Source organism: Aythya ferina (assembly GCF_964211825.1).
Source record: "Aythya ferina genome assembly, chromosome: 22".
NCBI classification, from domain to species: domain Eukaryota; kingdom Metazoa; phylum Chordata; class Aves; order Anseriformes; family Anatidae; genus Aythya; species Aythya ferina.
The window spans coordinates 1,856,680-1,879,164 of record NC_140320.1 but is presented as its reverse complement, the minus strand read 5'-3'; the positions used below and the strand labels follow the sequence as shown (position 1 = coordinate 1,879,164).

The 22,485-nt window shown below is 44.4% G+C and overlaps 1 protein-coding gene across 5 annotated transcripts in view; it reads left to right on the top strand.

Moving 5' to 3' along the window:
- The window catches only part of ARHGAP32 (Rho GTPase activating protein 32), a 265,176-nt gene that overhangs the window by 28,537 nt on the left and 214,154 nt on the right, over positions 1-22,485 (top strand). For 3 of the 5 annotated variants that reach the window (XM_084495629.1, XM_084495626.1, XM_084495631.1), the window contains one exon: positions 19,908-20,002. The exons of 1 other annotated variant lie outside the window; for it this stretch is intronic. In XM_084495629.1, coding sequence (XP_084351755.1) covers positions 19,964-20,002 — 39 coding nt within the window. In that variant the 5' untranslated portion in view covers positions 19,908-19,963. Of the gene's footprint in view, positions 1-1,384; positions 1,403-19,907; positions 20,003-22,485 lie in introns of those variants that run through there. One more of the 5 variants, XM_084495630.1, reaches the window with a different exon arrangement.

Genomic DNA, 22,485 nt, shown 5'->3' with positions numbered 1-22,485 from the left:
CCTTGAGGCACTGCTGAGCCCCAAGCAGCCCAGCTGGGGCCCAGGTCTGGGCTGGCCGTGGCCGCCATCTTAGGGGCCGTGCCCCTCACCTCACAGGGCTCTCCCGAGTGGCCTTGCTGCTCTCACGCAGTGCCGAATGCCTGACCTAGGATATAATTTATTTTAGCGGGCTGTCTTTCAGAAGCAATATGCAAACTTATTTTGCTCGAGTAGTTTGTAATGGATTTTAACATTTCAACAGTTGAATTGGGCCTGTGTGTGTAACCAACCATCAGAAGCGGTGACCTTTTACTTTCAAAAGGCCTTATTTAAAAGCCTATCTCTAGTTAGCCTGCTCTCCATTTTTCTTAACTTGTGTTACCTCTGAGTGCATAGAACCGGGTTCAGCCACTGATTGCTTCTAATAGTTGTGTTGGCAGAAGTGGCAATCTTTCCAGAGAGCGCTACTCCAGCAGTGTTTGTGTTAAGCCTCTCGCTTCCCCCGCCCCCCCGCAGCTTTAATTCCAAATCAGCATCCTCTCCAAATCTGCTACTGCATTTTGTTAATCCTAAGAAGCTGAGCGTGTTTTTTTTTTTTTTTTCTCCTCCAGAGGAATCTTAATTATTTTTGGTAGCACATACGTGGAAAAAAATGAAGTAAAAATCTCTCTTCCTCTAGTGTGAACGTGAAGTCATCGCTATTGTCAACTCTCAGTGGGTTACTTGCATATAAATAAATTAAAGGAGGGGGGAATAATCTTTTGTTAACGGTGCATTCTGTTACTTGTGGCTGCTATGGTAACAGATGAGGGAGAGACATGCTTGCATGGTAAAGCTTAATGGCAAAGCAGCAGAATGTAGCGATGAATTTAGCAGGAGGAAGAAGGGAAGAGAGCACAAATCCTTTAGCAATGCTGCGAAATGAGTCACCAATTAAGCCACAGATGGGGGAGGACTTCCACATTTATTTACAAATGATTTAAACCGTGTTTTGTTGATTATATTTAGAGCAGGAAGAAGGACAGTCTGGAACGTAGGGGAGCAGTAAATTAGGTGGTATTGTTGTTGTGACTGTTTAAGTGCAGTCCTGAATGACTTTTGTGACTGTGGACCTTGCCAAGAAAAGTCAGTGGGCATTCCCCCTGCCACTTTTTTAAAGATTTACATCTGTCGAGGTGAATTTTCCTATTCTATCCTGTTAGGCTGAAAGGGAAGGTTTTTAACCCTCTCTTTCTTAAGAGGATAAATGGTGACTGTTTTGACTTTCCTTTTTCTTCTATGCTTTATTAGTATAAAGCATCTCTTGCACACTTCAAAGCTTTGCCAGAATAGCAGGCCAAGTCATATATCTGGATTGAGTTATGAAGGGAGGATTTTATGGGAAAGACCGCAGAATGTCATCTTGTGCCATGCCTGGCTTTAGGTAATACTTAGAACTTGATAAATGTGATGAACCTGATTCTGTGCGTAGTTGGTTAGTAGAGATTTTAAACTCGAAAACTTCTGTGGAGTGATGTTTTTTCTTTTTCCCCACGTATATTCTGGCATGATTACTACCATGCTGAAGTACAGAGAGTGATTTCTTTGAGCTCTTGGGGAAAGTACTTGTCATCTCAAGTTTTTCTTGGTGAAACATCAAGAGAGCATTATAATTACTGCTTCAGTGGGAGGCTTTGTGTCAAGCAGACAGTTCCGGAGCACAGAATCTTTTCTGTAGAAACTTCACCTGAAGCTTTAGTTTTGTGGATGTGATGCAATGGAAGTGGTTCTGAAAGTTCGTAAACAGGTTCTTGACTGTCAGTAAACGCTGCTAGACCATATGAATCTTACAGCTGTGAAGTTTAATGGTGCAGGGCTTTCAGAAGTGCTTGGGGGATGGAGTATAGAATCATAGAATATCCTGAGTTGGAAGGGACCCTTAAGGATCATCAAGTCCAACTCTTGACACCGCACAGGTCTACCCAAAAGTTCAGACCATGTGACTAAGTGCACAGTCCAATCTCTTCTTAAATTCAGACAGGCTCGGTGCAGTGACCACTTCCCTGGGGAGCCTGTTCCAGTGTGCAACCACCCTCTCTGTGAAGAACTCCCTCCTGATGTCAAGCCTAAATTTCCCCTGCCTCAGCTTAACCCCGTTCCCGCGGGTCCTGTCACTGGTGTTAATGGAGAAAAGGTCTCCTGCCTCTTGACACCCCCTTACGAGGAAGTTGTAGACTGTGATGAGGTCTCCCCTCAGCCTCCTCTTCTCCAGGCTGAACAGGCCCAGTGACCTCAGCCGTTCTTCGTATGTCTTCCCCTCCAGGCCTTTCACCATCTTCGTAGCCCTCCTCTGGACACTCTCCAACAGTTTCATGTCCTTTTTATACTGTGGTGCCCAGAACTGCACACAGTACTCGAGGTGAGGTTGCACCAGCGCAGAGTAGAGCGGGAACATGACAGGGAAGGCAAAGGAAGGGGAGGTGCGAAAACAAGTGAAATGTGGGATGAGTTTGGAGTGGAGGATGTTGAGAAGGCTGTCAGAGGAAGAGTTAGAGAAGGGACAATAGGACTTTAGTTTAGAGGAGATATGAGAACACAGGAGGAAGACCTTTCGCTAGCAAAGTTAGAGGTGGATGAAGGATCTTGTGTGAAGAGCATTTTGTCCAGACTAAAGGACAAAGAAACAAACTGGCATTCAACAGCTGCACTGTTAAGAGGGGAAATCATTGATACTGTGAGTGGTGCTTCCCTCTTTAAAGTGCTAGGGAAGAAATGAACAAGATGTGTAAGCAGAAAAATGCCTTGTTTACTGCAGATACCAGCTGTACAGAGGGAAGTGCCTTTGTGTACCCTGAAAGGGTATCCTACTACGACATGCTTCTGGAGATGGCATCAGCACTTTCAAAAACTTGCATCTATATCGTCTGTTTTCAGAGATTGGTTTCTTTAATTAAAAAGACAGAACAACATGACGTGACTATGTCGAAGCTTGGTATGGGCTTTTCTGGTTTGTTTTGGTACTGCACTTCCTGCCTGTAACCAAAAGCACAACATCTAGGCCTGCTTGATGAGGGTAGAAATGGATGGTGATTGGAACAGGGGGAAAATAATGAACTGCGATGGGAGAAAAAAACAACAAAACAAATCCCCACAATTTTTATGTATTCTCCAAAACGGTCATAAATACTACTATGTTAAATTTGGGCTTTTAGTACGTTCTGTGAACTTCTTAAAATTAATACTGTGTCACTGGCATGCAGGGAGTGTGTCCTTGCCATCCTCAGCAGTTTGTGAAAGACGTGAACTTTTACGAAGTGAGAAGCTCTGTGGGACCTTGTCTGTCCTGCGTGGTTATCCCACCCTCTGGGGAGAGAGGGAGCGGTTGTGTCGATTTCCATTTCAGGACAGGCCTTGCAAAGGAAATACTCTTGGGTTCTTTGCAGCCCAGTTCTGGTTGAGAGAATAGCCTTATTTTGCAGGCTTCTGGTTTGAGAGGTGTCCTGAAGGGTAAAGCTGAAAGGCGTCATTGTAGCGTTAGTCCTGCCTGAGCTGAGGAAGGCAAGCCAGCGTCTTGCCTGCAGCATCCTTGTTAGTCTTAGAAATAGACTCTTGTCATTGTTTAAAGGAAAGTCCTATTAAATGATGCTTTTCAAGCATCGAGTGATTAATAGTAATACTTTAGAATATTGCAACCATTTTGCTGTTTCCTTTCTCAATTTCACTAGTACGAACTATATTTCATCCCTAGACACTTTTTTATTTTCTGCTCCATAAACCAACATAATGCTGAATAGTTGATTTGAGCAAGAAGCACCTTGTTAAAGGTGATGGTAAAATGAAGGTAAAGTCAGGGTAATTTCCTTGCCTCTGACAAAGTGGTCCCTGTTGTTCCTGAGGTGGTTATACAATTTCTACTAAGGTTGGCTTTATTCCCTGAGAATTGTAAAGGAAAATTATTTCTGAAGTGTTGAGACTTTTGCCTCCAAAAAACTTTAAACTGAACCACATTTCAGGTAAGATTTTTAAAATGGAGTCTTTTGTATTCTACACTCGTTTTGTTACAGCTGGTGACTGCTCAGCTTTTGCATGGAGTAGATGTAGGATGCCCAAAGTTTTGCTATTCTCTTGGTGGGCCTCAGTCACATGCTAGTTTTGGATGCCGGGCAAAGGAGTGAAGCCAGGTATTGAGAGAGCTTAAGCGTTACGGAAGGATTGCACTTGTGGCATGCGGTGTTACTTCTAGCAGGTGTATATGTTTAATTCTTTGAACCTGGTGTTTTATGATGACCGAGTTGTGAGATCAAGGAGTTGTCTCTGTTCTGGACACGGAAGGGCAAAAGCATAGAGGATTTAAAAGTGTAAGCACTGCCATTTGCTGGGAGATGCTCAGTAAAGTCTTTCCTGTGTCAAACAAAAAGCAAATGAAAAAAAAGAGTCTAGCACCTGGAATAGAACAGGGCTGCTCTGCTTGTAGGCTGTGCTGTGCTGAAGCTACTCTCATTTACTAGCAAGAATCCCTCTGTTGTCATTGTAATGCTGGTAATGAGTTGGAACAGAAAATGTTCGCTTCCCACTTTGTGGTGATTCCCCCAGAATTTCGGCAGTTCTGAGCAACTATTGCAAGCAGAGCTTGCTGCCTCTTTAAGGCTGCCTCTGTTGGGAAGTTCAGGTTTGGACACTTAATACAGCACTTCGGGATTTGGGGCTTTGGCTGTTTTGTTCATTACTGGAATGAAGGGACAGTGCATCAGGAGCTGTCCTGACGGATCCTGATTCTCTTGTTTTGGAGTTTATTAATTTTGACTTCCAATTCTTCTGACTAAGAGATCTGCAGTTACCTTAGCTTTCCTGCATTCGGATCTGTCCCGGCACTGCGATTTGTTTGATTGTTGCATGGCCAGGCTCTCGGGCTTGTGCTTCCAGAGGGCTTTACCGCTTCATCAGCTCCCTGCTGGGGGCTGGCAGGGAGCATAGGCAAGGTGAGGTCAGATCGCAGCCCAGCAGCTGGCGGTGGGAAGGGCCAGGCGTGAAGGAGGCAAAGGAATTGGACCTTGGAGGCCAGGAGGGTTGGCTGTGCTGCCGAGAGGCAGGCTTCTTGCCCCAGTGCTGGGGAGGAGATGCAGCTTGTGAAGCAGAACAGACCAGTGCGTAACAGAGGTGGAGGAGGACCGGCTGCCTGCTGCTCCTTCGGGAGCTGGCGGCTGCCCCGTGCATTTCTGGAGCGCTGCGTGGGGCTTGGGCAGGCGGCTGCTGTGTCCTGACAGCTCCGGGGAGGTTTGACAAGATCAGCGCTAAGTAACAGTCCAGATCTTTTCAAACCGTCTGAAATGGGGGTGGACAACTCGGTGCCTTTAATAGCTGTTTGCTCCCTACAGAAGGGGAACAACTATTTTTGGCTCCTTGTTGTCATTGACCTCTAATACTACAAACAAAAAACTATAGGACAAAGAAATTGAGCACCATAGCATAAACATTGCTCACTAAGTACAAAGAGCTCCCTTTTACCTGGCAATTGCCTAACATACAGGTATAGAAGTACACCTGGAAAGCCTTAAATATAAAAAAAAAATTGGGCAAGATGAAACATGGCAAAAACAATTTTGCCTGAACATGTTTCAAATTCCCTCCTGAAGAGAATGCGTATATATGTTGCTCTCAAGAAACTCTTAAGTGTTCCTGCATCCTTCACCGCTTTCAATCAGCCGGTGTTTCCAGCTGGGCTTTGTAGCTCTCAGGAATATTTTATGTTGCCAGTAAGAATACCTTATTTTTATTTTGTGTGTGTTCAGAGTCCACAGGTAGTAAACTCCGGCTGTAATATTGAGGTGTACATGATATGTGAGGCACACGGCTTCTGTATTTATTTATTTTTCTTAGCAAATCATGTGATTGTTTTCAGATGTATTCACATGGTTGGCGTGGGATTACAGTTGTGATGCCCTCGAGATTTGACGTTACTCTCAGCATAAAACTAAAGTCTTCTATGGAGCTGTTAACTGTCTCAGTGCCATCCAATAGGAAGGTATAGAGGGCAAAAATTCTCTTTATTTCCATACACAAGTTTAGAACATGTCTTTGGGGGGAAAAAAGAAAATACAAAAATCAAATATCTGGGGAAAAAAAACAACAAACCACCACCAACAAACAAACAAAAACCCCTTGCAAATCCTGAAAGGCATTGCACCAGCCGACCAATTATTTCTAACTTTTGCTGGTAATAAGACATGAAGCTATGAGATTGTTTTTGTGTTAACTGCTTTGCTTTGTTCTTCTAATGTAATTTTAGCTGTGAGAAAGCACTGCTGAAACTCTAAAATACCACATAGCAAATTATATGAAGTATTGATCTTCAAGTCTAGCAGGGAAACGAAGTCGTTGGGAAGATTAGGCTTTTCTGGCAGCACATACACTCATGTACATCTGGTGCTTTCGTAGTTACCGGGCCCCAAGGGGTGTCTGTCCCTCATATCCTTGGCTCTTTTTGATAGGAGACGGATTCTAGCCAGAATAGTTCTTAAGTTTTGAAGCTTAACAAAAAGGCCAGACCTGCTGGTGCTGACCATTGCTTTCGTACAAGTGTGGCTTTCCTGGGGAGCACTTGGGGGTGTTCAGGAACACTCAGAAGATTGTAGCAGGGCTCCAGAATGAGGTAGCAAGTTTTTACTTTTTCCTTTTCTTTCTAATTTTTTTTTTTTTTTTTTTTTTGTACAGGAAGGGGGAGGAGGAGGGCCTAACTTTGTTTTCAAAAGGCAATTTCATTATTAAATGCAAATTTTATGCATCTCTTGGATAAAACACGTTCACCAGTTTCTTATCTTTGTCCCTCATCAGAGGTAGATGTTTCTTAGCTACAAAACTGGGGCAGTAATGCAAAAAGAGACTCTGCAGTGGAGCCCTTTGCAACACAGGAGAAGTGTCTTGTCCAGACAGAAGAGCAGAAGATCTTTTCAGGTCAAGATATTAACTCGTAATAATAATTTGCAGGGCGTGGTGGTGGTGGAAACGAAGTGTGGAGATTGGTGAGAGATGCTGCTAATTCTGATCTGTACAGTCCCGATGAGGCAACTGCTGGTTCCTTTGTAATTAGCAGAAATGATAGTGCAACTGCCTCGAAACAATTACACTGCAAATAAACAATCTGTGCCATCTAAGAGGTGTTTATTGTCATAATGGAAATTAATTTCAAAAGCTTCAGGCAAAGCGAAAGCAGCGCTGCTGTGCAGCACATACCGCGAGGTGTTCCTCCTCCAGCTCCCGGCCAGTTTGCTCTCATGGAAATGAGTGGCGTGCTTTTCCTCCATCAGGTCGGCGACACACAAACAGGTAATTTTGATCCATTAGCCTTAGTGCTGTTGTGCTTTGTTCAGTGGCAGGTTAAAAATACCCCAAAGGAGACAGAAATATTTTATAATTACTAAGCCGTGTGCTGCAGGGTGACATGGACCGTGCAGGCACTGCTGTGTGTGGACAGTAAGGATGCTGATGGATAACGTGGGAACCCAGGTCTGCAAAGCAAACAGCGTAGAAGCTTTGGGTTTTTATTTTTTATTATTTATTTATTTATTTAAAATATTAATTAATTCTGCAGGAATTTCTGGTATCAGTTGACCTCTGTAATTGGGCAAATGCTTGTTCCGGCAGCAGCGAGTCTAAACAGCTCGTGCTTCTTGCTGTTGTCCTTGCAGTTATGCTGGTGTGATCGTTTTAAAGCTGTAGACAAAAGCAGATTGAGGTGAACTGCCTGATCTGGATGAGACTCTTTGGACTTCCCTTAGTTCAAGCAGTTCCTGTTCTAACTCCCCTCTTCCAGCTGTTTGTGCATCTAGCTGTCTGCTCCCGGTTAAGCCAGCACAACTATTTCTGGAAATTTTCAATGAACTGGTTCAGTGGGTGGTAAAAATAACCACTGGGGAGGGTGGGAGCCCTTACATTTCAACCTGGTTTATTCCATTGCCCTGATTATCTTTCTTGCTAAGATAAGAAAGTGCACCTCTATGGAGACTTCTATAAAGCAGGGGTATGGTGAATGGCTGACTGACGGGGATAAGTGCATTTAGGAGGCTGGTACTCCCATGCAGTATGGTGACACAGGCTGGGATGCAAACTGCAAGACTTCTTTCCTTTCTCTTGTTCTCACTGATGGTTTACACGTGCTGTTTGCCTGCTGCCGTGCTCTACTCCTGGCACACCTGTTTCTTCTGCTGCTGCCCTGCAGTCTGAGACATAGTTATGGAAAACTTCCCCAGGCTGCACAATGAGCCTGAAGGCTGGAGATTAAAGGGAGCATCCCTGCTCCTGTGCAAGATCAGCGTTACTTTTATACAGAATGTAAATCCTCCACGATCTGCTTTGGGGAGTGATAAAGAGCCTCTTGGCCTGTTTGCCGAGTGTGAAGAAGTCAGAGTTCTCCTCTGAGTGAGATTCATCATAAGCGATCGTAGGTTTGAGTTAATGTTACTGAGGTGAACAAACTCCTTATAAAACTGCTCTGGTGCATGGCTATATGTAAGCCCTTTAATACCAGCTGAAATTATCTCTGAGAAGACAGCTTTCTGTCTCCTCAGGGGTCTGGCTTGATAGATCACATCTGGGGATTGAAATGTCGTACCGACACTTGCTGCAGACGGCCCTAACCATCGCTTGTGGCTTGTCGTTGTGCATTAAGCTTATTCTAGTCCTTGTAAAATCAAGGGAGAAACAGCCAGCGTACTGCAATGGGCATGATGCTTTATTGAAATACTTTCATCAGAATGTCCAGGAGTTGCTCTGTTGTCTTCCTGTGATGCCGAGGATTTTCACTTTGGAAACAGTTTAAACTGGAGCGAAGATTGGCAGTGGGGTCAGGATGTAAGTGGCTCTACAGTGTAACAATTCAGAAAGAAGCAAACTTCTTTAGGAAGAACTTCTTTACCAAAAGGGTTGTGAGGCATTGGAACAGGCTGCCCAGGGAAGTGGTGGAGTCACCATCCCTGGAAGTCTTCAAAAGACGTTTAGATGTAGAGCTTAGGGATATGGTTTAGTGGGGACTGCTAGCGTTAGGTCAGAGGTTGGACTCGATGATCTTGAGGTCTCTTCCAACCTAGAAATTCTGTGATTCTGTGATTAAAAACCCCAAACCAACCAACCAACACCCCAAGCCCTTTCCTCTGCTCTAGCTGCTGTTAGAAGAGGTGAACCTTTGGGGTGGAAGCCAACAGAAGTTTCTCTGCACTTTGCTTCTGAGGTGGGCGCTCAGGAAGTTCACAGGTGTCCTGCTGCACCAACAGTGCCCGTGGTGGACTGCCTGCTTCCTCATCGTGCTTCCAGTGGGTTTTGAATTTTGTATTAGTATTCCTTGAGGAGTTTTCTTTAAACACCATCTTCCCTAGCCTCTCTTTGCCCCCCCCACCCCCACTGTTTGTTTATTTTTGAATGAATACCTTTGTATGCAAGAGCACTGAGGCATCAATATTGTCATAGTAACTAGAACTGCAGCGCTGGCTCCCAGCCAGAGCACGGTGAATCATGGCGTGAATGTGGGTGGCTGGAGATGAAATAAGATCTGATTCTTGGGTGAATCAATGAAGTAGTATTTGTATGCTTGTTTTTTTTTTTTTTTTCCTTTCCCTCGCTTTTTCCTATGAGATATTTTGAACATCTTATTTCGTTCTGGATCCATTTTTACTTCTGCTGTTTCATAGGTAGGATGTTCTCAAACTTCGTGCCCTACATCTGAGCAATAAACACAGTTCTGTATGGTAAACACTTCTGTTGATTTTGGGTTTGTGTTTTTGTTTTAAGTCTTATTTTAGTTTAGCTTTAAATTAAAAAAAAAATGAAACCTGCAAGCTAGAATTCTGAAATACAGCAATTTGATTTAATTACGGACGAGTTTGAGAACAGGTTTGTGTACTCTGTGTGAATGTGGTCTCTGTGGAGGACAGTAGAATGTGATAATTGCAGAACAGGGTTTTCTAAACACGGCTCTAATTTCTATAAATGTTGTTTGTGCCCACACTGAATCCTACATTGTGTTTATATTTATATATTGATGAAAAGTAATCGCTGAGCACGCATGTGCAAACAGAAATGTGGATATGAATGGCAAGACTACATTCTGGGCACGCATACTTTCAGCTGCTGCTGTTGCTGTGAATGAGTGCCTCATCTTCAGGAAGGGCCACAAGGAAGCTCCTCCTCTTCAGGTGGCGATTTCTTCAATGTGTTTATGTGATATACTTCAAGAAATCCCTTCATTTGTATAGCAGTTTAGTTTGAGTGTGTACTGAGAACCAAAATTACACCAAAGACCTGTATTCAGGGGTCTGAAAAATAAAAGCAACTTATGACTGAATATATTGTATGTTCGTCAGGAAGAGACTCTTATGTGCTTTGTTTTATTTAGGAGTTGTTGCCACTGTGATCAAAAAATTGAGTTGCTCTGTTTTCTGACTTCGGGTTTAGAGGAGGGGACGGGTGTAAGGTGCATGTACGTAAGCTCTGGGGAAAACCTTGTGTATCAAAACTCCTCACTGCTGTCCTAGTCAGGGCGCTTTATCAATTAATAATGAATTGTTCCTGTCAGTAATTTCAGACTACACTAAACTATTCTAACAGATTATACAAGTTTGAGTACCTTAAAATATTAATGAAATTGCTTTTCTTTTGAAGTCTTCTGTGCCTGCAGGTAATACACAGGATGACCTTTTCTTCCATTTCTTCCTATTCTCCTGCTTTTGCCAACAACGTTGTGTTTTAGGAGACCAGTTTTTCCTTTAACCATTTGTGTTTTTGTGAGCTGTGCCAGTCTCTGGGTATCTCCTTTCGTCAGACTCCCAAGCCCATTTTCTTGCTGTAGCTGTTGGGTTTTGCCTTCTGTCAGGAGTGGCACAAATGCATCTGTGGTGAGCTCTTGGAGCAGTTCTTCCACTGGGTATCGTCAGTCCAACGGCTTTGATGTCTGGCATTTTGGGTTGGCTGCTGCTGAGATCATTTATCCTCTGGAAGGCTGTCAGAGGTTTTTTAGTGCTGCTGTAAGTTCCACACCCATGGTGTAATACCACTCTTGGGAAATCATAGCGCTTCTGCCCCTTCTCCAGCTGCATGTAAATGGGAACGTTGACAACACAAGTTCAGCTGGGCAAGGGTTGAGCGTGGGCATTTCTTCTGCCCAGCTGTGTGGCAGCACTGAGAGTGTGTGGAGAAACAAGGAGCTGGCTGCATGTTGCAGCACGCGTGTGCTGCCCGGAGGACTCGCTGGGGCCAAACAGTGGTTTGCTTTCCTGTCTCAGAATTGGTTTCAACCCCCCTCTCCTCCCTTTATTTTAATAAAAGCAAAAGAATGAATTTGTGCCCCAACACAATTGTTTCATTATATTCTGAGGCTCAGATGTTTCCAGCGTGTACAACTGAGAGAGATTAGGTGTGGGGGAGAGCTGAAGAGGAAACCTCTGTGGCCCCTGTGTGCTTTAAAAAGCATCTCTGTATTTCTAAGGTGCCCTAAAATGCTTTTTCTCTGAGATGGTCTGTGTGTTTTTTTCCCACCTGCTAGTACATTGGTGTTGTTTGGGGGGGTTGTTTTGTGTTCCTTCACAAAAGAATGCGCTGGTGCTGGAGTTCAAATCCAGTATGGATATGATCTGATGAGGATTTAATGAGGATTAATGCTGGCTGCCGAGTTCTTCTGTCTGACTCTCTGGGTGCTTTGCTCAGCTTGCCCTGCCAGCAGGGGCTGTCACCTCCTTCAGCCACGATGGAAGTGCACTCGCACAGCACCCTTCTGAGCTCATGGGGCACAGTTAAAGCGTAGGAGGTGATTGTGTCCCACCAACAGCTAAAAATCACCTGGTGTCTTCTCTTTGCGCTCATGCGGGGCTTGGAGGTTTGATCCTTTTGTGCGGATCTTCTGCTGGCCCTAAAATGGGCTGGTCCTGGTGTAACGCTGGTGAGAAAAGGCCTTAATGGTCTCGGTGGTGAACTGCAAATGGCTGATGGGCTGAGTGCAGTAACCGTGGTTGTGGACCATGGCATGTGGAAAACAAGCTTCTTTATGCAACGTGCACGGCTGTGTTTTCCTGTTGTTTTAGTTCTCCCTCAAAGATTTTTTTTTTTCTTAGACCATCTAAATGCAGCTCAAAGCACGCTCATTGCAGTTCTATCTAGCCTGCTAAAGGAGACCAGAAGAATCTCCCAGCTAAAGAGCAGAATGAGGACTGGCTCTGGAAATGCCTTCTCTTGCTCTTCAGCAGGGGGAGGAAGCTGGGCTGGGGAAGCTGTCGTGAAAAATACCTGCTGAAGTACAGCGAGGTCCCTCTGCCCCCTGCTCTTCCTGAGCTGCGTGCCGTGTTCATCTGCCTGCTGTGTTTTATGAATAGTGTGGATTTTTCTATCATCATTCCACCTGTCAGTGAATGCGAGGGAGGAGAATGAAGAAACGCTTCCTCAGAGGCATCAGTTGCTGCTGCGTGCCTTGCTTCTGTGCCTGCCAACTCACCTGGTGAGACTGCTGGGTCTCATAGCTGCCTTGGTGAATGTCTGCGTGTCACCAGGGGCAAGGATTTCATCGTCACCATGAGTCACCGTAAAATGCTGTTCTGTGGCTTAATTATTTTACTCAAATTCACAGAGACAGTTGTCTGATGTTTTTTAAGAAGCCTCTGTATAAGTTGGTCTCAGAGAGTAGTTGGCAGCTGCTGGAGGAGAGGCTTCTAGAGGGCTAGCACCACATTAGTTTGACTCCTGAGAAAAGTGGCATTGGTGTATACTTTTATTATTTGCCCTTTAGTCAAGTGAGAGCAAAACTAATCAATATTTTTAGCATGAAAGTAAGGATTGGAATATAAAGCAAGAGACACAAATTACAACAATTACTGGTTCTTTGCTGCAACTTCAGAGACGTTTGATGGACAGGCATTGTGAAATGTAAGCAGGCTCTCTAACAGCAGACCTCGCTGGTTAGCAGAGAGTGGTTTGATTTCCGAGTTAGGGTAAAGGACGGCATTTCAAGGCAAAGAATGAGTTGTGGTTTTGTCCCTTGATAACCAGATTTGACAGCATAGCAGCTGTGCTGGAAATAACTTCACGCAGACAAGTTCTTCTGCAAAGCTTTGTTTTTCTTTATCTCTAAGGCTACTGTGTTTGGAAGCCACTGGATTCAGATGTTCAGAGCCTATATGTGAAGCTTTTTAAGCTTGCTTGCTTTTTGTAAAGCCAAAGCGACTGTGACAACAACAACAAAACCCCCTTTGAAATGTGGCTCCGAGATGTTGTGACTTGATAGCACTACTTAAAATGAGAACTGTTGGGCTCTTTTGCTATGCTAGTTTTAGGTAAAACTGACACCTTTGCTTCAGCCAGATCTTCCCAAAGAACTTAAGCAACCTTTCTCTTGTATTGAGCCCTGAAGCTCTTCCTAACAATGTTCCAGTCGCTGCCCAGCCCAGTGGGGTTAGAGACCAGCTCCTTGGGCAGGATTCATCTGCCCTAACTGCCTGGAAAGGTGGCTGCTTGTCTCTGGGCTTCCTCTGCAGCTGGTGCAGACGAATAAGCTCCTCCCGAGGGTGATGATAAATCTGACCTGTCTTTAATGCTTGCCTTAGGATAAGATTAATTCCCCCCGAGCAGTGGTGTCAGATTTTTTTTTCCCATCGACTATAAATGTGATCCAGGGTTGAGTAGTTTGCACTTAGATTTCTGACACAAATGGTAATAAATGTGTTTCCAAAAGGAGATGGAAAAAAAGTCAAGCCTGTATCTCTGAACACCGTTTTCAAATGAAATATATATTTTCAAATTCATTGAGCACTAAAATTGAGTTCCAGAAAGTCCCCAGGACTTCACATCTCATCAGTGGCTGGTTTTCTCCTGTGTCCCTTTTACTCACGGTGAGCTCTGAAAGTCTCTTCTGCCCCTCGTGTGACGATTTGGTGAGGCTGCAGGGGCTGGGGTTGGGTTGACATTGGTGGTGTGACTGCTCTGGTGTAATCTGAGATTGTGGTCCTGATTTAGGGAGGAGGTGAAGCCTGGCGACAAAAGTAGCGAATGCAGATGCTGGTTTTTGTTCCTGGCCCCGTGTGTGGTGTGCCCGCTGGGTGTTGGGTCTAGGAGCATCCCTTGCCCGGCTGAAGTGTGCTGCGGGGTGCAGCAGGCTGGGAGCTGCGGCTCCGTGTTCGGTCCCCTCTGGTTATGCAGGGGCAGGCGGGCTCTGTGCTGGGCCGAAACTGGCTCGCTGTCAGTGGAACAGACACCGTGCCCCTCAAATGGCAGTGCTTGGTGCTTTGCCCTTTTCGGGGAGCTCAGATACTCAAGAAGAGGCTGTCACAGAGAAATACCGTGGAGCTTTCTCCAAATCTGCTGGGCCTGTCGGAGCAGGAACTTGTTTTGCCTTGAAACCTAATCTGGAGCTCAGCTGGAGCTGAAGATGAAAGGCAGTTAATGGATTATGAGTGTTCAGTAATTTCCAACGTGTGTTACTTTATTGGAGGGACCTAAGTTCACTGGAGGTGATCTTATAATTATCTTGCAGTTCAGTGGTTGGTGCTGGGCAAATATAACAAAGAATAATGACAGGATTGAATTTACTTGGTATTGATTTTTTGTGTCAGGGTGGGATGTTCTTGTGACATCAGTATTTATCTTGAATTTGGGGTACAAAAAAGTTGGGCATTTGGGATCGGGGGCTTGGCTTGTTTATTACTGTTTTAAGCTGGAAGAGCTGAATTCTCTAGGACTGAAGCGATGCTCGTACTGCTGGGAGCAATGCATCTCTGCTGCGTTTGGCACCATTGCTTTAAAATGCCTGCTCTACAATTGGGAAGTCACGTTTTCCTTCAGTTTTGCAGCCTTCATTGAAGCAGCTTCCTTCACTCAAAGGAGCACATCAAAGAGCATCAGCCCTTTTATTTATCAGGTAGTCAGGGGTGCTACAACCGCCTCGTAACAGGGAACCAGCTACGTGAGGGTTCAGCTGGTCCATTTCACGAAGAAGCTCTTCAGCTGTGACAAGCCCAAACAGTTGTGAGCAGTGCAATATCGCTGTCTGTGTGTGTGACGGATGAGTTTTTATTTCCTACGAGTACCGTCACAAAGGTGAGTGTTTTCTCCTTTCCAGCCACAAGTTGAGTTATGTGGTCAGCGTGGTTTGCATTTTGGTTGGGCGAAATAGAAAGGATGATGTTTGCTGAAAACCGCCTGATCAGTAGGAGAGAACACCCTCGTTTTCGGAGATGGCCACGAAGGAAGCCTCCAGATGCCCCCCATGTTTAAGAGGTAGTGGTGCCTGCTCTTCTGCATTAGTGCTGCAGTGCCTTGGCTGCTGCGTGACATGCAAATCTCTATAGCATAGAGAAATAGCTGAAAATCTGATTTGACTTCAGTGAAAGGGCAGTAATGTGATTGTCAGTTGAGAGGTGTTTTGTTTTTTTTCCGAGTTAGCAAGATAAAAATCTTATCTTGGTTGAGATAAGGGGGTTGTGATAGTTCAAAACAGGCAGTGCTGTTTTGGTCATCTGTCAAAGGCAGAACTACATGGTGTTTCTAGCTGGGTCTGAATGTGAAGGAAGATTGTTTTTTAAATTGCTACTGGCCTTATTAGAAGCCTGCATCCTGATGTAGATGCTGCTGGAGGGCTGAGACCCTCGTTCTGTTGTTAATGGGGGTTCTGTTTGAATGTCATTATTTCTTTACGAAATAAACCCTGCGACAAGTCTGGTGTTTGGCAGTCATTGCTCCCAAACCACTTCCATTTCGTGCAGTGCAAGCGCACAAAATAAGCGGTCAGAAACATAATTCTCTGTGATTTAATGGTGCTGGTGATAAGGAATAGCTGCCGCCAAAGCAGTGAAAATTGAAAACCAGAGAGGGAGGAGTAGCAGAAAGCGGCAATGACAGTGATTGCTGCTGCTGCTCCTATTGCTGGTAAGCAGCTAACACTATTTCAGATAAAACCCAATCAGCAGCATTTTCCAGAAGAGGTGGTTCTAGCCTACCACCTGTTAGACTGTGCTTGCTCGTGGAGGCATTTAAATTCGTTACGATGCACAGTTCTTAGAGTGAGCAGGGAACTGCCTTTGCTCCCATTATTCTGAGTATTTTTCCTTGGTTCCTGTCTGTTCCTATTTCTGTTTTCTTTCACAGGTTTTTTCTTGTTCCACTGCTGTATTTCTGCTGATAGCTTTGTGTTTCCACTCCCTGCTCCCCTTATTTCCATGCATTCCTTATTTCTCTGGAACAAAACTTGTGATAGAAGGGGATGTTTCAGTGACGCCGTTCAGCCAGACCACGCTCACTGCCGCGTCTAGGTGGGGTGACGTGGGAGCAAAGAGCAGAAGCAGAAGCAGATGGTGAGCTGCAGGGGCTCTCGGCGCTGCAGGGAAGGTCTGCTCTCGCAGTCTGGCTGCGTTACACGTCCCTGCAAGGGAAGGGGGCAAAGGAGGTGTCAGGTGAGAAGCAGGGCACACCTGGGGTCGTACCGCTGTTCCCATCTTGCATTGCCTCTCACCTCGCTCTTCTCTTTCAGCTTGTCTGCTCTTGCAGCGTGTGGGAAGTTCTCTTACTCTGTAAATTCACAGAGCTTTGTGCCCTTCGGTACGCCTCCTCTCACCGCATAGCATGTCCCAGTAGTTTTGCTGGCACGCAGTTCAGCTCAGAGCTAAGGAGGTGTGGATGCTTTGAGCCCAAACCTCTTGTTCTGCAGTGCTCTTCTGCTTGTGATACCTGGCTTGTGGTTGTGTCCTCGTGTGCACTCCTTAGCTTCGTGATTAGTTCGGCTGGATGTTGCCCTTTTTATTCCTCCTGCTAGTTTAAGAGCTGGAATGGATTCAAAGCCCATCTCTTACACCCTGCAAGCTGGAAGTTGCACGAACCTTTGCTATTCATTCTCTGTGATGCTGGGAATTAACTTTCCTATGAATAAAACTATTCTCAGTTAGAACGGACTTTTCTTGGAAGCTACGCGCAAAACGGGTGCAGTAGAAATCGCAGGGAGGCAAAAAGGTTGTCTGGGCTGTAGGAATGACAGCTATGCAGGGAAAGTTCATACTTGCAAGTACTCCTACCTCTGTATTTACATTATCAGCAGCTATTTCTGCTTTGTCAACTTGAAGTTATTTTATCTCAAGTTTGTTACATCAGAGTGGTGTTCTTCTGTTTTTATCATATCTTCCCTATTCGAATGTTGCCTCAATTTACTGCTGCTTCATTCCATTTGTAACCCTCTTTCTATCCTTCGCCTCTTTCTTGGCTTGCCAGACGGCACCGCAAAGCTATCAGACTGGCTTTCCATTTGAAGCCATCGCAGCTCGGTTCCCTGCCAGGCTTTGCAGTATTAGTCAGGAAAACCTTTGGCAGAAGTCTGACACTGAATTTTGAAGCAGATGTGGCCGTCTTCATTGGAGGGATGTGTCGGAGTGAAATCTGGCAGGTGGTTTTATGCAGGTGCTGATACAGATAAGGGCACAGGAAGGTGTTCTTACTTTGCCTTTCTTTTGAAAGATTTCATGTGCTCATTCTTTACTCCTTAAACTGCTGTCTCTCTCTTTAAAAAGTTACCAGAGAAATAAAAAATCCTGACAAAGGAAGGACACGAAGCACAGAACTGTCATTGAAGTAACAGATCGGAGGTGTGGGACAAACATTTATCCATTTGGAAATGTGCAGTATGCCGAGTTCTAATTAAAGTCCTTGTTGGTTTCTTCTGTTTTTCTTTGTCATGTTGACTATAAAGGGGATTTTGTGATAACTCACCTTCATGAACAGAGGAAAACGCTGTAGCATAGATATGGGTGACTGAGAGTGGAATAAAAGGAAAGCCTAGATATAAATAAGTAAGAAGTTATTCTGGTCTTTTTTTTTTTTTTCCTCCATTTCTTAGAGGAATGCCTTTATGAGTCTCTGAAACAGAACTTTCTTCTACTTATCTTCACTCCTGGGACTTTGTGATACTAGGGGATGGCGGTGGAAGTGGAAGCTGGAAATGTGTTTGTCTGGATTTTGTTGCTTTGAGTAAGGAAGCAGGAGAGAACAGACCGGGAGATGATAAAAACGTGCCCCACCAGGGGTGGGGATCTCACTGGATCCTGAACAACGTTGTTTTTCTTTATAACCCCAATGTTTGAATCACTCTGAGCGGGGGGGGGGGGGGGGGGGGGAGCAGGGGGAGCCATGGGCTGAAGTGCGAGGCAGAACGTGACCGGTGTGCTGGACAACTGGAGGTGCTGGAAACCACCAGGGTGAGGGACAGGCTGGGAGGGGAGGGAGTGTGCAGGGGGCTTGGGAGGATGGGGAGAAACACATCAAAAGCCTCTGGAGGTGAGAGAAGCTTAAAGGAACTGCACGGTTGTGTAGCTGTGTGTAGGGTTTTGGTAATTGGTTTTTGATTTTGTTTCTCCTTTATGGTTCTCTTCCTTAGGATGTGTTCTTATAAAGTTGCCTGCAAAAGGGTTAAAGATGCACTGCAAAGCAACAGCAAATTCTAGAATATCAACACAATCTGCCTTCACGCTAAGAAAATATATTTAAATTTTTAAATAAAATCACATTTTTATTAAAGGGGAAATATTTTTTTCAGACTACAAAATCCCATTTTGTCCTTGTGCTAAAGTTAGAGGTACCATTTTAAAGAACCTTGCATGCTTACCTCGGAGTTCTGTGGGAAGATGCTCCTGTGACAGAGGAGAATATATTGACCTGATAGACAATGTATTTTTGTCTGATGTTTTAGCTTAAAATGGGTTTGGGATTTTTTTTTTTTGTTTTAACTTTAGAAATTGTCCTGCTTTTATTTTTTTTTTCTTTTTAATCAAGTCAGTTCATGTATTAAATTGGAATCTGTACAAATTGCAGTTAATTATAGTCAAATCAGAGAGAGGCCTAAAATAGGTCACATGCCATTTGGAATAAAATGCACTGAAAATCATTAAATCTGCTTGGTTGGGCCTGACATATATTCAGAGGTGTTGCATCCTTCCCGAGCTGCTGCTATTCCATTTTTTTCTTGTATGCCACGGGGAGTCTGCTCTCTGGTCAGTAAAGGGAGATGTGCCCTTTCTAAAGGAAAGAAAACATGCATTTAATTGCGGAGTCTTCTGTTTTTAACACTAGGGTCAGAAATCTTTTTTTACTCTATCTGTTTGTTTGAACCCAGCTGAAATTCTTCCTAAATTTTGTCACAGTGCCTGAATACCAAAGGGAAATACATGTGCTTCAGAGGGAAGTGGGCCCTTACCCTGCATGGAGACAAGTCCATTACCTACGTATTGAAGATATTTAAATGATTTTAAAAACAGTTCAATTGGTTATTTCAGAAATCTTTACAACTGAAAAAAATAAGTATCATATGGAACCTTTGTTAGCCTGTATGGTTTAACGCACCTGTTTACTACCACAGAAAATAGCTACCTTTAAACTTCATTCCTTTCATTTTTTACCTGGAGTTGTGCCTTGGGTTCCAAGGACTTCCCAAGGACATTCCTTCTCCATCCTGTTTGGAGGGGACAGGGAGTGAGCTGCCTCAGTGAGTCAGCAGGATCCCATTAACCCTCTCCCAGCACGATTCACGCCATTAGGCAGGCATTGCTTTTGTTTATAGGTGATGTGTAGTCCTCGGCTTCTCGTTGTACGTAATAGGAATAATGGTTCTGCATACTATGGAATTAATTACACTGAAACAACTTCACCAGTGACCTTGAGCAAAAATCATTTCCAGCAGCATATCATCTGCATATATGTGCCGACTTGATGAATGCCTGCGCACTTCCTCGTGTTTGTCCTTTATGGGAACTGATTGTTATTTCAATTGGATGCAAGAATATGCATGCATCTCCATTTTTTTGGAGCTTTATTGCAGTAGGTACTTGTGAAATTGTCTGCCAATAAACATACCAGATCAAAAAACCTGGTCTTGTTTCCATACTAAATATATCTGCAGTATAAGTAGAAAGTGTTTTTATTTTTTTATTTTTTCCTTGCACAAGCCTCGGAGCTCTGTAAACCCAGCTGTCTCCCCCTGGTCACTAACTCCAGCTTCTGCATGATCATTGGTAATCATCAGACCAGCCTCCATGTTCAGGTAAGCCTGAGACTTTAACATTTGTCCTCAGTGTGCTGCAGCCCTCCTATTGCTCCCAGAGGATCAGCAAGTCAGTGAAGTGTGCAGGCAGCTCTGTTTACCCGGCTCTACCATCAAAGTGGGGAGGCATATCTGACCTTGTGCAGCTTTGGGGAGCCACTCTGTTATGTAGGAAACTGTTAATTTTAAAGATAAAGCTGTGCTTTAAAAACTGTTCTTTCCTAAGCAGTACTTAGTAATAAAGTTCAAGGTGCACATAGAGGAACCTGAAGAAGACACCCTGTGCAGCAGTGGGTCTTTAACTTGCAGCTGACATGAATCTGGTACGGTGCGTGAGGCCTTGTGCGTCTTGACTGTAGAGGGTTGAATTTCTCTGTTGTTTCTCTTAGACGACTCTAGGTATGTTCTTAGGGTTCTGTAAATTTGCAGCATTAGTTAGGAGATTTTGATCTGTCTCAAGTCACAGGAGAGGTTAGGCTGTATGTTAAATGAACTGAGCTGCTTATCTTTAAATGATTTTGGGAAATCTGCATCATGAAAGGTAAGGCATTGGAGAACTGAGCTTATTTTACTGCAGACTGGCCAAATTTTGTAGAACATGCATCAACTACAAATTGCACTTGCTTTCCCTTGGCTGACATCACCGGAGAGCTCTTTACATACTCAACATAGCTGCGGAGCCTTAGTTTCAAAGAGGTGCCACCTTTCAGTTCCCTGACCCCTGCTGTTGGGCTTCCATTTTACTTTGCCTTACTTTTCCTGTAGGGCCGTTCTGTTTCCTGACTGATCATAACTTTAACAAGCAAAAATTGGAGAACAAGAACGCTTGAGCAGCTGAAGTTTTCTTGCTGTAAGAACTGGTTACCATAACGAGATGGTTGATGCCATTCTCTTAAAGCTTCAAAAAAGACTGATCATGGTTTCTTGTCCTTGAATAGTTCAAATTCCAAGGTCCTTTTATTTTTAACTTGTGTATTTGGCAGCTGTGGTTTAGCAGGATCTCTGAGGAAACAAAAGCAAGATAGGGCATCTTAGGTTTAAATTGCTGGCTGTGTTAAGGCTCTTTTAGTCCAGCAGGTCTATACCAGTGAGGGGTTGAGCTTTGCAAGGGCTGCTTGCATGTGCTTGACTGTAAAGCCGTGAGCAGTTCTCAGTGACCTCGACAAGGACCTGCGCTATTTCATTTAGCCATATGTCTACTTTTTTGCAAGAGGAGATGTTCCTTGATGCTCCTTGTTTATTTAATGGTAAGCCAAGAGGCCAGTCCTGCAAGTTGTTTCTCATCGTAGTCACTTCTGTGAGAAAAGTTTTGTAGTAGGTTGTGTCCAGCTTTTGCATCTCCATCTCTTCTGTTTTCTTGTGCTGCTCTTTGTCCTTCCAACCCTGTAGACCACAGAGACACATTTTGTGGAGAATATAATCTTAGAAAAGAACATTTGATGAAGCAACTTGTGCAAGAGAAATACTCTGTGTAAAAAGAAACCATTCATGGCTTTTAGCTCTTTTAAAACCCGTCCTAATACTCCTGCTGGGTCCCTTTCACTGTGAAGTAATGTAGAGGATTAGTCAGCATCATCTAATTAGGCGGCAGCAAAGCAAAAATTTCCTTTAGCTGACTCTGCCCTGATTTAGTTTCCATTCACTGGATTTGCCCATTGAAACCAAATGCAATGAGAACATTATTGATGCCATTTGAGATGTCAGAGGGCGCATGAGGTGTGGCATACTTGAATGAGCTCTGCACCTGAGGAGGAAATTTTCAGGGTCATCCTGTGCAGCTTTTATACCCAAACAGTCTTCCTTGTGCTGTGAGCGGGTCTGTGGGTAGCTGGAGACCATCCTGGTTTCTTAATAGCTTTAATTCTGCTCTATCCTGAGAAGGATGCGAATAAAAGAGTTGCTGGAGAACCTTTCCTTCCCACTCCTGCAAGGCTGTGTTGCTTTGGTATCCATATGGCACTGTTTGGTGATCTTCAGGCATTCAGCCACCCCATTAGAAGTAGTTCCCAGTGACCGTGGGGCTGAGCTGGCTGCCGTTGGCATTGCTACGTGGCTGCCCTCTTGGGAGAGCACATCTTGGTGGCCTCCAGGGCAGGCTGGTGGAGTCTCAGCCTCCAAGAAACCTGTACTTTGCAGTATGACACACAGAGACTGGGAGAAGGGGCTTCTGTCAGGAGGTTTGTCATGCCCCTTAATTGCATAAAAGCACTTCAGCACGTGCTTAACTGCCAGTGGACCTCTGTGTCGTGTGCTGAACTGCTTTCTCTGGCTTTGGACCTCCCTGAGGAATTTTGACAATTTAGTTCAAGGTTGTATGAGGACAAGCTGGGTTTGACTTCGTTCACAGCAGTTCACAGAATCACAGAGTCCTTCAGGTTGGAAAAGCCCTCCAAGATCATCTGGTCCAACCACCCCCTACCACCCATATCACCCACTAAACCATGTCACCAAGGACCACATCCAACCATTCCTTAAACACCCCC